This window comes from Chinchilla lanigera, unplaced genomic scaffold (assembly GCF_000276665.1).
Source record: "Chinchilla lanigera isolate Chin_1 unplaced genomic scaffold, ChiLan1.0 scaffold00066, whole genome shotgun sequence".
NCBI classification, from domain to species: domain Eukaryota; kingdom Metazoa; phylum Chordata; class Mammalia; order Rodentia; family Chinchillidae; genus Chinchilla; species Chinchilla lanigera.
In genome coordinates, this window is record NW_004955467.1 from 10,281,106 (window position 1) to 10,294,792 (window position 13,687).

The 13,687-nt window shown below is 44.8% G+C and overlaps 1 protein-coding gene across 11 annotated transcripts in view; it reads left to right on the forward strand.

The window, feature by feature from the left end:
- Positions 1-13,687, forward strand: part of Mink1 (misshapen-like kinase 1) — a 55,290-nt gene that overhangs the window by 24,384 nt on the left and 17,219 nt on the right. For all 11 annotated transcript variants that reach the window (XM_013522167.1, XM_013522169.1, XM_013522171.1 and 8 more), the window contains exon 2: positions 12,082-12,147. In XM_013522167.1, coding sequence (XP_013377621.1) covers positions 12,082-12,147 — 66 coding nt within the window. The remainder of the gene's footprint in view (positions 1-12,081; positions 12,148-13,687) is intronic.

Below are 13,687 nucleotides of genomic sequence, written 5' to 3' on the forward strand. Positions count from 1 at the left end.
CCCATAGTAGTACCAGTTTATGGGGCTTTCATACTGTGTATAATACCCAAATAACACCTAAGCATGATTCCTGCCCTTAAACCGCTTTTATTCTGCTTGTGGAGATGAGACATTGTTTAAGAAGTGGAATAGCAGTGTGTAGTCTGGCTTGTTTGGTTGCAGGAGCCTGATTTGGTTAGGTCAAATAAAGTGATGGTTATAGCATAGACTCTGGAGCCAGCCACATGCATTCACATTCTGGGTTTGCTGCCTAATTGCCTTTTTTACCTTGGGCAAGTTACTTACCTTCACAGAGCCTCAGTTTTCTCATCTATAAAGTGAGAATACTGTCTCCCTCAAGGAATTATGTGCAGATTAAATTAGTGGGTATGGGTAAAACAGCACTGTGGGGTCTAAATTATTTCTGTTTAAGATCAAGAATCTCTTTGGAGCCGGATCTTGATGGTGGACGCTTGTAATACCAGTACTTTAGGAAGCTGCTGCAGGGGGGATTGTACATTTGAGGCCAGCCTGGGCAGCTAAGTGGCTTAGTGAGACCCTGTCTCAAAATAAAACATGGGCTGGGGATGTCACTAAGCATGCATGCTGTGGGCTCCATACCCCTGATCTCCTTGGACCCTGAGCACCAAACTGCAGCATAGATGGTTTCTTGGAACTGCAAGGACAGGGTGTTCTAGATTCATCGTAGCAACAGGGATTGCTCGAATCCCTCGCTCCCTCTCCCACTTTTGTCCCCTTTCCCTCAATATCTGCTTTGATCTCTACTTCAGTCTGGCCACTTCTTCTCAGTAACAGCTTCTGGTTTCCTTCACCTGAGATAATAATGGCACTTTTCCATTTCCTACCTAGCATCATCCCTCTTGGTTGGAATGGCTGAGGGGAAGTTGGCCCCAGTCCATCATTTCTGGTCAGATTTGGCCTGACTACCCTTGTAACCCACCTCTTGGACTCTCAGTAGGACAAGAAGGAGAACCAAATGGTTGAAAACACAGTTGCTTAGACAGCAGGAGCTGTGAGCTAGGCAAAGCACACTGCAGGCCTTGGAGTCAGATTTTTGAGGTCATATCTTGGATTCTCCACTTACTGCTTATATGTAACCCTAGGCCCATGATGGTGAATCTTTGAGAGCTTTCAGTGACAACAAACATTGGCTATGGCATAGGTTCACCACCACTGCCCTAGGCAAGTCATGTAATTGTGCTAAATTTCCAATACCTGTGAGATAAGTGCAGCCTACTTACCTCAAAGTATATTAGGAGATTATACTTTTAAAGCACTTAACAGTACAAGGAACGAAGGAGGTGCTTTAAAATTACTAGTTCGTACAAAGGGAGATGGGGAGTGTGGGCCATAATGTAATCTCTGAGCAACTGGAAGTGGGAGATGTCCTAATGGAGTAAAGATAAGGCCCCCAGGAGGAGACTGATGATAGTTGTTCAGAGGAGGTGCTAAGATGACGTTCACACCACAGCTTAAATCTGCTTTCATGAGGCTTTCCCTGATTCCTGTGTTCTCAACTCAGTCAGTGTTTCTTAGCACCCTATGCATCTCCATTGCACAGACTGAGTGCTGCCATCATTAAAAAATCAATCGTATAGTTGTTTTGTGTCCACCACCCCCCATATATCAGAATATATGCACCCATATGGCAGGGACTGCCCTGCCCCATTTTATGCATTTTATGAACTGTTCTATTCTTCATCCTAGTGTAGTTGTTGGCACATGGTTTCATGGGGTGTAGACTTGAGCATTTGGAACCATAGTTAGAATTGGTGTAGAATCATAGTTAGCAAGTTTTCTTTCTTTTTTTTTTTTTTTGAGACAGGGTCTCTATTTAGTTCAGTCTGGCCTTGAATTCACTTATGTAGCCCAATCTGGTCTTGAACTCAAAGCAGTTCTCCAGCCTCAGCCTCCTGAGTACTGGAATTGCAGGTATGTGCCACTACGCCTGACTGGCAAGTTTTCTTAGTTTGTCAAAAATGAACTCAGGTGGATCTTCTGCAGATGGGAAGGGGACTGAGAGATGAGTGGAGGGGAAAGGGATGAAATAAGGAACTGAGATGTTTTATGTATATATACCAACTCCCCTCAAGAAATGTGGTCATTATATAGTAATTTTAAAAATAAAAATTGAGGTGGGCATGGTGGCACACACCTGTAATCCCAGCCCTTGGGAGGCTGAGGCAGGAAGATTGCTGCAAGTTTGAGGCCAACCTGTGCTCCATAGTGAGTTCAAGTTCATCCTGAACTACATAGTGAGACCCTGTCTACAGACAAACAAACAAACACATACATATGTACGTACATACAGCACAAAGCAACAAAGAAACAAACCCAGTCACTTTTAAGTGACTTGCCTCAGACACAACCAGCAGCAAAGTAATAATAGAAATTGCCTCTTAATTATGAGTTGCTGCATTTTTATGTAGATATCCAGATGTTCTAATGGTATTGAAAAGACTATAGGAATAGTGTTGGCATGCTGGTTAAAAATAAACTGACCATTAATGTCAGAGTTTGTTTTTGAATTCTCAGTTCTGTTCATTTGCTTTATATGTCTATAATATGCTGGTATCATACTGTTTTTGTTTGTTTGTTTTGTTTCATTTTTTTAGAAACAGGGTCTTACCATGTAGTTCATGCAGGTCTTGAATTTTATGTGGCCCAGGCTGGCCTTGAACTTAGAATCCACCTGCCTTGGCCTCCTGAGTACCGGGATTATAGGCATGCACCACCATACCTGGCAACACTGTCTTGGTTATTGTCATTTACAAGTTTTGAAATTGAGAAATGTAAATCCTCCAACTTTGTTCTTTGTTTTTAGGATTGTTTATTCTGAGTCCTTTGTATTTCTAAAAGATTTTTAGGATAAGCTGATCACTTTCTGGAAGATAAATCCCAGCTAGGATTTTGATAGAATTGCACTGAGTTTGTAGATCTTAATAGTATTAAATTCTCTTGTTTATGAACATGGGATATCTTTCCATTTACTTAGCTTTTTCTTTCAACATTATTTTATAGTTTTCAGTATTACATCTAACCCTTCTTTGATTAAACTTATTTTTATGATATTGTGAATGAAATTGTTTTCATATTTGGATTATTTGTTGTTATAGAAATATAGTTGATTTTTTTTTATATTGGTCTTGTATCCTGCAACCTTGCTGAATTTATTAGGTTTAACAGATTTTTAGTTAATCCCTTAGTATTTTCTATATACAATATCCTGCTTTCTGTACATAGAGATAGAAAGCTTTTTCTAAGCCTGGCCCTTTTTATTTCTTTTTCTTATCTAAGTGCTCTGGCTAGAATCTCTAGTATATGTGGAATAGAAGTGCCAAGAGTAGTCCTTGTCTTTTTCTTAGAGTAATCTTAAAAATATATCTTCTTGGTCCTGTTGAGAAACTTATAGTGGAGATGAGATTAATATGTAAAACTGAGGTTGAAACTCATGTGTGGGATAGCTTGTGATAAACTAGTGTAGTTTAGGAAGCTTTCCCAGAAAAAACTGGAGGTTTAAGTTGGCTGACAAGACAGCTAAATCTTTGACAAAGACAAACACCTTCCCTGGAAGAAAGATATCCTCTTTAATAAATGGTGCTGGAGGGCTGGGGATTTAGCTCAGCGGCAAAGCGCCTGCCTGGCAAGTGCAAGGTTGTTAGTTCGATTCCTGGTACCGGAAGAAAAATGAAAAACAAAAACAACAACAAATAAATGGTGCTGGAAAAGCTGGCTCTGCACATGCTGAAGATTAAAACTAGACCCATATCTTTCACCATGTACTAAACTAAATTGTAATGGATCAGAGATCTAAATATTTAAATAGAAACACTAAATGTGCTGGGAGATAGAGTGAGTACAAGCCTTGAAGATACTGGTATAGGCAAAGACTTTATGAACAAAAACCCCAGTCGCACAAGAACTGTCACAAAGAATCAACAAGTGGAATCTCATCTTTAAAAAAGGCTTTTGCATAGCAAAAGAAATTACTAACAAAGCGAAGAGACAACTCACAGTGTGGGAAAAAGTTTTGCCAGCTGTTCCTCAGAAAAAGTCTAATATGTCAAAGAACTCAAAAAAATTAGCGCCCCCCCAAATTTAAAGACCCAATTCAAAGATGGGCATCAGAAATAAACAGACACTTCTCAGATGAAGAAGTAGAAACAGCAAATAAATATTTTTAAAATGTTCAGTATCTGTGGTCGTTTGAGAAATGCAAATTAAATCAGTGCTGAGATTCCATCTCACTACAGAAAAAGTGGCTTTTTTCTTGTTATCAAGAAATCAACCAATAACAAATGCTGATGGGGCTATGGGGAGAAAGGAACGCTTCTCCACTGTTGGTGGAAGTGTAGACTGTTACAACCACTGGAAATCAGTGTAGAGATTCCTCAAAAAACTAAAACTAGAGGCCCTATTTGACTCAGCTGTGCCCCTTCTGGGTATTACCCTGGAAGAATTAAGAGCATATACCACAATGATATATGCATTCTCATTTTTGTAGTGGCACAGTTTGTAGTAGCTAAGTCTTGGAAACAGCCCAAATGCTCATCAGCCAACCAGTGAATGGATAAAGAAGATGTGGGAGTTTTTTCTACAATGGTACTACTCAGCCATAAAGAAGGATATGCTTGAGACATATCTAAGTAAATGGATGCACCTTGAAACTATACTCTTAAGTTAAATAAATAAGACACACATGTAAATACCGAATTATTTTGCTGGTGTGAGAAATCAAGTGTAAATAAGTGCTGCCTGTCGTTTCTTTTGGGGTTTTTTTGCTGTTAGGAATCGAACTCAGGACCTTGCGCTTGCCAGGCAGGCGCTGTGCCGTTGAGCTATATCCCCAGCCTCCAAGCGTAAATAAGGACCAAAATGTATAATAGATACTGGGAAGTGGGAAGAAAGTGTTCAAATAAGGAGAGTAGTAGTGGTGGGGGAATAGGAAAAAATAGAAACAAAGCTTTTGTAAATAAGGAAGGGAAGAGGGGTTGAAAAGAGGGGAGGGGAATGGGAAAAAAAGCAGGAAGATATAGTATGCTTTTGGGTGTGGTGGCACACGCCTATAATCCCAGCATTTGGGAGGCTGAGGCAGGAGTGTTGCTGTAGCTTGAAGGTCAGCCTGGGCCACATAGTGAGTTCAAAGATAGCCTGAACTACATGGTGAGACCCAGTCTCAAACAAAACAAAAAAAGATGTATTATGTACAGGTACTAATCCCCTATGATGAATGTTACTATGTGTATCTAAAATTACCAATAAAAATTTTAAAACAAAAACAGACAAGAAAGTCATCTATAAACAGGGTTACATAAATGTAGATAAAAAGAGTTATTTGTCTGGGGAGGGTCAGTGTGGAAGAGGTGCTAGAGGGGAGAGCAGTATTGGACACCCACAGGAAGCTGGTTGCCCACCACTCACACTCTGGCTGCCTGACTTCATGCAGGTCCCTATTGTTCCTGATTCTTCTATAACCTCCCTCTCATCCAGTAACTAAGGCAGTCTCACAGTAGGTCTCCTGATCCTATGCCTTAGAATAGGCCAGGTTATCTGGTCAGTATGGGTCCTTGCTCCTCACCCCAGACCTATGGAATCTCTGGAAACAGATCCTGGGAGTCCACTTCCCAAATGATTCTCATGTGCCCTGTACGTTGAGAACCACTCTTGCAGAGCATACTTTATAAGAGCTGCCCTAAGCTTCCCACTCTGAATTTTAAGAGGTGGTCTTTCTCCCATTTAACTAACATCTAGCCGGGCATGGTACATGGCTGTAATCCCAGCAGTCTCCTGTAATCCCAGCAGTTGGGAGGCTGAAGCAAGAGAGTCTATGTGAGTTCAGGCCAGCCTGGGCTACATAGTGAGTGCAAGGCCAGTCTGAACTGCATAGTGAGACCTTGCCTCAAAAAAAAAACAACTACCATCAGGATCACTGGGTATTTATTGAGCTCCCTCATCTTCTTGCCTCTAGATCTCAACAGACCACTGTCTCTTCACTTCTCATCTCGCCCTGTTGTCTTCTCTTGCCTATCATGATTTACGGCTGCCCTGGTTTCTATCTCCTAACTTCCAGCAGCTGGCAGGGCAAGAACCGAACTGCCAAATAGAGAACAGAATTTGAGTATCACAAGAAAGGCCAGAAGGCCTATAGCTGCACATTACAGGGCTGTGCTGGGGCCATCCAGGACTGCCTAGGGGCTGCCCAGGACCACAGCCTCTCCCTCTGGGGGCTTCTCACCATGGGAGAAGGTGACCAGGAACATAGATAGCCGCAGCATTTGAAAAGCCACATTTGTAGCCTAATCAATGCATAAATCAAATCAGAACTACATTATATACCCCTGGACATCCCAGATCCTTGAGTATCTGTATGAGAGAGAAATAGGCACTGTGAGGTTTTATCTTTCCACTGCAAACCACTGGAGGATATTTATAAACTGTGGAATAAAGCATACATGTACCTGGCCTGGGGGTGTTGCTCAAAGGCAGTGTTTGCCTATGATGCTTAGGTCATGGGTTGAGCTCCAGCACCATAAAATTTAAAAAAAAATTTTTAAAAAATGCATACATACATACACATACTTTTATTTTTGTTTTATTTTTTGAGACAGGATCTTGCTATGTAGCCCAGGCTGTCCTTGAACTCACAGCAATCTTCTGTGAGTTCTGTGAGGCCTGAGCCTCCCAGAGTGCAGGGACTGCAGGTGTGCGCCACCATGCCTGGCCACACGTTTATTAAAAAATCAGTTCCTGTGTCATCTTCCCTTTTGGCTTCTTCCTTCCTGCAGACACGAGATACATTCCCAATTTATTTTTTCAAGACAGATTCTCACTATGTAGTTCAGGATGGCCTTGGTTTTACTGTGATCTTCCTGCCTCAGCCTCCAGAGTGCTAGGATCCCAGGCGTGCACTACCAAGCCCAGCTTATCTTCCCAATTTATTTTTTGGGTTTTTTTTTTTCCTGGTACCGGGAATTGAACTCATGACCTTGCACTTGCCAGGCAAGCGCTGTGCTACTGAGCTAGATCCCCAGCCCTATCTTCCCAATTTAGAAAACCCTCTTGGCTGATCCTTGTTGTCTTCTCCAGGCATTATGTGAGTTCTCCTTTCTTCTCACAGTTAGACTTCTCTAGCAAGGGTGCTGCCCCATCATCTGTGCTTCCTCTTCTCCAACCCTGCTCTCTCCCCTCGGTTCTCACAGCCGCAGTTCCCAGAGGTTCCCAGTGGTTCCCTGGGGGCCCTCCCTAGGATGTTTCTGAGTCCTTCTTACCACTCTAACGTCAGACCATCGCACCCTGGCCTCCCTGTGGGATACTTGCACAGCTGCTCCGCACAGGCTGGCCATGGCTCTTGTGTCCCTGTGTCCTGCCCGTGCCCTCTCCATGTCTGTGAGTGTCTCGCAGTCGTGCTCACAGATGTCTTCACATTTCTGTCTCCAGACCCGGTTTCTCAAGTGCCCCATACCCATGCTCTCAGGCCCCTTTCACATCTCACACTCAGCGTCCAAACCCAGAACTCTGTCCCTTGGCACCACAGTGCTTCCTGCACTCTTCTTTTTTCTTTCTCTTTTTTCTTTTTTTACCCTTCTCTGAGGCACCGTTCTTCATTTCTGTCCCCAGTTGCAAATGCACTCAGAGTTCTCAAGCACTGTCTCCAGGGAACAGCGGACATGCTCAAGTAGCATGGAATCCCCTCCCCTGACACTATGAAACAGCTTTTTTTTATGTTTTTGCTTTTGCAGAACTGGAATTTGAACCCGAGACCTTCACAACAAGCTAAATCCTCCACCCATTTTTTTAGTTGTTTTAAATTTTGAGGCAGGGACTCATATTGCCCAAGGTGGACTCCAATTTGCAGTCCTCCTACTGGAGCCTACCAGAGTGCTAGGATTGTAGGGGTGAGCCCCCAAGCCTGGCAGAGCAGATTCTGTCTGACCCTATTTCTTCTCTGTTTGCAGGAAAGAAATAAGGCCCCGAACAACTAAATCCTGGCTCAGGGACACATGCCTAACACCAAATTCTCACTACAAAACCACTCTCCTGTGCTCTTCCATCACACCAAGCAATGTTTTAATGGCTTCAGTGCTTTTCATTTTCATAGTGTATCTGTATGACACACAGTCTCATAATGTTACTGTCCATAAGTGGTTCTTGGGGGGTTAATTGTTCTGAGATGGCCTCAGTATGTAGTTCAGGTTTCAGGTTGGCCTTGAACTTACTGTATAGCCCAGGCTGGCCTGAATTCCTGGCAGTCTTCCTGCCTCAGCCTCCTGAGTGCTGGGATTATAGGCGTGCACCACCAAACCTAGCTCATGTCCATATTTGGATATTTGGCCTGTCTTGTTTCTCATGCGTGATTGAGCTCCTGTTGTACCTAATTCAAGAGTTGTCACCTAGTTAGTACCTAATTGATATTTAATGGTGAATGAAATAAGATCCCATTACTGATTTTTCCAGATTAGGCCCTACTTGTGCACACTCAAAGTATTTCTTAGTTGATGAATGATGGCGCATCTGTAATACAGGGCTGAGGTGTTCCAACCCTTTTCCAGTAGTGGGGAGCTGTGTGGGTTTAGGGGCAAAAGAGCAAAATTCAGAGAGCACGTGTTGGGAGGGTTGGATGCGGCAGCAGCAGCACAAGGGAGATGCGGGAAAGCAGGAACGCCCGGGGGAGGACAGAAGGGATGGGTCTGAGTTGGCAGCCATAGGAATGGAGAGTAAACCAGGAACACTGGAAAGGACAAAGGACGAGGTGACTGGTGTAGGGGAGAGGAAGAGCCACAGTGTGACATGGAGGCTGGGTGTTGGTGGGGAAGGTGTGCTGCTTTTGAAAGGCAGTCTCTGAGGAACATCTGAGGAGGGTCCCGGGTACCGTTACCAGCGCTTGTGTGATCTCAGCAGATTCTCAGAATCACCCTTTCAAGGAAGCAAGGTCAGGAAGCAGGCTTGAAATCCACTAAATGTCTGTGTCTGAACCCAGAGTCTCTGACCTCAGATTATTTCATGTCTCAGTGTGTCCTAAACATAGCAGGCAATAGATTGGGAGTTAGGATTACAGAATTAAAATCACAACTGCTAAGTCCTTGCCTCTTTCCACTGCAGAAAGAACTACAGTTAGATTCAAGAAAGGACTTCCCAGCCAGGCATGGTGGCACACGCCTGTAGTCCCAGCACTTGGGAGGCTGAGGCAGGAGGATCGCTGTGAGTTCGAGGCCAGCCTGGGCTACATAATGAGTTGAAGCCTGGTCTGTACTGCATGGCAAGACCCTGTCTCACAAAAAAAAAAAAAAAAAAAAAAAAAAAAAAAGAAGAAGAAGAAAAAAAAAAAGAAAGGACTCACAAGGTCGCAGAACAGATGAGCTTCCCTCTTAGGAAATCTTTAGGGACCTGTGTCCTCGTCAGGCCTCTCAGGGTAGAACTGCAGGTGGCAAGACTTCTTCCAGGTCCCTCGCAGCTCTCAGGTTCAGGCAAACATTTCGTTCACCCTGCATCATCCTGCAGTGACAGTGCCTTCCTTTCCTGTGAGCCCTAATGACTTTCTAGATCTATTAAAGTTTTGTTGTTGTCCTCGCAGTACTGGGAATTGAACCCAGGGCTTTCCCGCTGAGCTACAGCCCTAGCCCTTATTTATTTTGAGACAGGGTCTCACAGAGTTGCTTGGGCTGCAGTTGAACCTGTGATCCTCCTACTTCAGCCTCCCAGAGTGCTAGTATCATAGACTTGAAACACCACATCTGGGATTTATTAAAGATTTTTCAGTAACTTGAGCTAGGGTGAAATAATTGAATATAAACCATGAAGTTCTTGGTCTGGTCAGCCTAGGCCCCATCAAAGCATGTAGAAGGAGACTGTGATTCCGGGGCAGGTTGGGCATGCTCTCTCAGGCTGCTGAGTGCCAGGCCTGGGCTAGCTGCTGGCATAGTCACAGTGCATCGTCATACATGCTGTGATGGGGCCAGTTCTTGGAGCGAGGAGTCTGTTCTAAACTTCTCCTCTGAGAAAATGGACAAAGTGTATACAGGTGGGAGGTTCTCAGAAAGCCTCAGCTGGGCACACTGACGCACATCTGTTATGTTTGGGAGGCTGAGGAAGGGCCTCTGGGGTTGTGGCTCAGTGGTACAGTACTTGCCTAGCATGTGTAAGGACCTGGGTTCCATCCCCATTACCCAGTGGTGGGGGTACCTCCTGGTCTTCACCATGCTTGAGTCCTATTATATACGCTTATTACCTCAGTACTGAGTGTGGCGGGGGGGCTTGTTTGTGGCTTTTGTGCATGTGCTTTCAGAAATCTCATAATGGGTTTTCAAAAACAGGGAAGAGTTCTACATGATACACTGTTAGGATGATGAGCACAGAGGCCCAAGTTTTGCCTGGGAAGTTTTTTCCCAAATGCTGTCCTCACTCTCTGCCGTGTACTTGCTGTCTGCAGTAGCCTGGAAGAGCCTGGAAGTGCAGGGGCAGAGACAGTGCTGGGACCTGTTTCTCCAGTTTCCAGCTTCTCTCTCTCTCTCTCTCTCACACAAACAAAAAACAGGCCTGCTGGGAGGGTGTAGATGGCCTTGGGACAGGATGGCAGCTGTGCCACTGTGCCACTGAGGCCAGGTGGCCTGCATAGGCCCGTCAAGGGAGCGGGCCTCTTTAGAGGCTTTGTTCAGCCCTTGGTCCCTCTCCTCCTGGCACTGTTTGGCTAAGAGAAGGAGGCACAGAGTTCTTCTTGACCTTGTGTCCTGCCCAGAAGCACTTTCTCCCTGTTGCCTGCTCTCTTCTAATCTGGAGATCCCTTCACCTGTCCCTGAAAGCCTCAAACTGGAACCCAGAAGCCGCTGTGCGAGGAAAACTGGAGAGGGAAGAAAAGGGCCAAAGGAAGCTGGGCATGGTGGCGTATGCCTGTAATCCCAGCACTTGGGAGGCTGAGGCAGGAGGATTGTTGCGAGTTCAAGACCACCCTGGGCTACAAAGTGAGCTCGAGGCCAGCCTGAGCTGCATAGCGAGACCCTGTTTCAAAAAGATGAAAAAAAAAAGAAAGAAAGAAAGAAAGAAAAGGACCAAAGGAGAGTGCCTCCCTGCTGGTCCCTCCTTCGCCCCATTAACTTTTTTCCTCCTGGCCTTTAAAATAAAATGATAAAATCAGACGCACATGTAGAAACATCATATTGTCTCCTCCTGTGAGAAGCTGAAAGAATAAATAAGATCCAAAATGTACAATAGATACTATAAAATTGGAAGAAACTGTTCCAAAGGAAAGAGAAACTGGGATGGGGGAAAGGAGAAAAGAAGGAAGGGAAAAGCAATAAATAAAATAAAATAAAATAAAATAAAATAAAATTAAAATAAAACAAAAAATCTATATATATACACACACACACACAAGATAATAAGGTAGTTATACTACTAATTTCTCTTAGTTCATTGAAAAGAAATCTTTGTGCTAATATTGTTTAGACAATTAAATGCCTATATCTTGTCCTCTAAAGATAACAGTGTGTGGGGCTGAGGATTTAGCTCAGCGACAAAGTGCCTGCCTGGCAAGCGCAAAGTCATGAGTTCAATTCCTGGTACTGGAAGAAAAACGAAAAACAAAAAAAACTAAAGATAACAGTGTGCAGTGTATTAACCATTGTCACTCTCCTATTGTTTTGAAATTTTGCTTTTTTCTCTAAAATAAAAATAAAATGATAATGATGATAATTAACTTTTATTGAGGACACACTCTGTGCTAGGCTCCATCTTACCATTTGATGGACGTCACCTCACCTGAAGTGTGTACCATCCCAGAGGGGTCCTCGGCATCCTCATTTTTGGATGAGGATTCAGGCAGCTTTTGAAGTGGGCAGCATAGATTTGGAAAACCATCCGGGCCCTGACTTCCATGTTCCTCCTCCTCCTTTTTTTCCCATCGAATATTAACTCTGAACCATCCAGAGAAAGGGCAACTGGCCATCAGGGTTCCCCTGCAAATCCCCTAGTAATACCCTCCTGCATCACTCATACGCTCCAAACACTTCTCTCCCCTCCAGGGTCATAACCTTCCTTGAAGTGCTGACATCTTGCTCTTTCTGTGTCTCTCCCATCCCTTTTCCTCAGGACCCTGCTGGGATCTTTGAGCTGGTGGAGGTGGTTGGCAATGGAACCTACGGACAGGTGTACAAGGTGAGATTCTAATGGTATAGAAGTGTGACCTTCATGTCTGCAGTGCTGTCTTGAGAGGAATGGAAAGAAGTAGGTTCCACCCAGGTCTGGAGATTTGAGAGGCCTACAAGAAATTACACACACTGAAGTCCCTCTTGGAAGGAGGCCAAGGGTGCATCTTCGTGGTAGAACATATACTTAATACACCAGAGGCCAAGGTTTCATCCTTAGCACCGTGGGGTGGGTGGGCCTGAGAGAGAGGAGAGCAAAGAGAACAACTAGAAGGGAGAATTTGGCTGGCTGCTGGGCATGGCGGCACATGCCTGTAGTCTCAGCACTTGGGAGGCAGAGGATTGGGAGGCAGAGGCAGGAGGATCGCCATGAGTTTGAGGCAAGCCTATGCTATATAGTGAACTGAATGAAGGCAAGCTTAAACTGCACAGCAAGACTCTGCCTCAAAAAAAAAAACAAAAAAAAAAATTGGCTGTGTTCTGCCTTTTGAGTATAGAGCTTGTCCTAGATGTGGCAAGAACAGGTCTACAACTAGGTGGCCATGGGACAGGAAGTAGGCAGAGCCACTAGGGCAAGAGGAAGTTATGGGGATATGGCTGTCAGAGCCCATCTGAGAATTCAGAGTTCAGGCCTGAGTATGGGTTTGGCTCCTCCCATGACTCAGGGTTGACGGCTTTTACAAGTGGCCTTCCATAGAGGGGAAGTGGCTTTCTTGACCTCCTACAGTAGAGCTGGAGTCATAGCTCGGGGCTTCTGCTTTTTTTTTTTTTGAGACGCTCTCACCCTGTAGTTCAGGCTGGCCTTGAACTCCCTGCAGTCTTCCTGCCTCAGCCTCCCTGCCTCAGCTGCAATCACGGGTGTGCACCACCATGCCTGACAGGCCGCCTGCTTTTGAGGCTGCCTATCTCGTGGCCTGTCACCAGGCTTCATGGGAGGAAACTTGCCTGATCATGGTCCGCCCAGCTCTCTCACATGGCCTGGTCACTGCCCACACTTGGATGAGGGGAAGCAGCCACACAAGGAAGCAGCGTGTTTAAGGTGGGTGGTGCCCCTGGGCTGGCTGGAGACTCAGTAGAACACATAGCCCATCCCTTACCTGCAGACTCAGTGCTTGGTGTTTTCACAAGTGCCCTCTCTCCTGCATCACTGGGACCACCTGCCTTTCTCCTACCCTCCTTTCCTTGTAAGCTCTGGGGAAACAGCCACCCTCCGTCTTTTGCCTAGTTGTTGCTATGGAAATAGCAGCTCTGTGTGCTTCTGCTTCTCTAGGTTTGAAGTCTTTTTTTTTTTTTTTTAGTATATGCGCTGCCAAAGCTACCACTAGGCTTGGCGTCTTGAATGACTACTGAGGATAAAAGTAATCCATAACTGGGCACTATCCATGTCCGTGTCATGAAGAGCTGCCTTCCCTCACCGTGTGCTTCCCAGAAAACCATGAACTTTCTTGTCCAAGCCTTTGATGGCTACTGCTAGGGATTTCAGAAGGATGCTGGGGGAGGCTAGGAATGACTAGGGCAAGTAAAGAAGGGGAAATTTTATGAGGCATGGT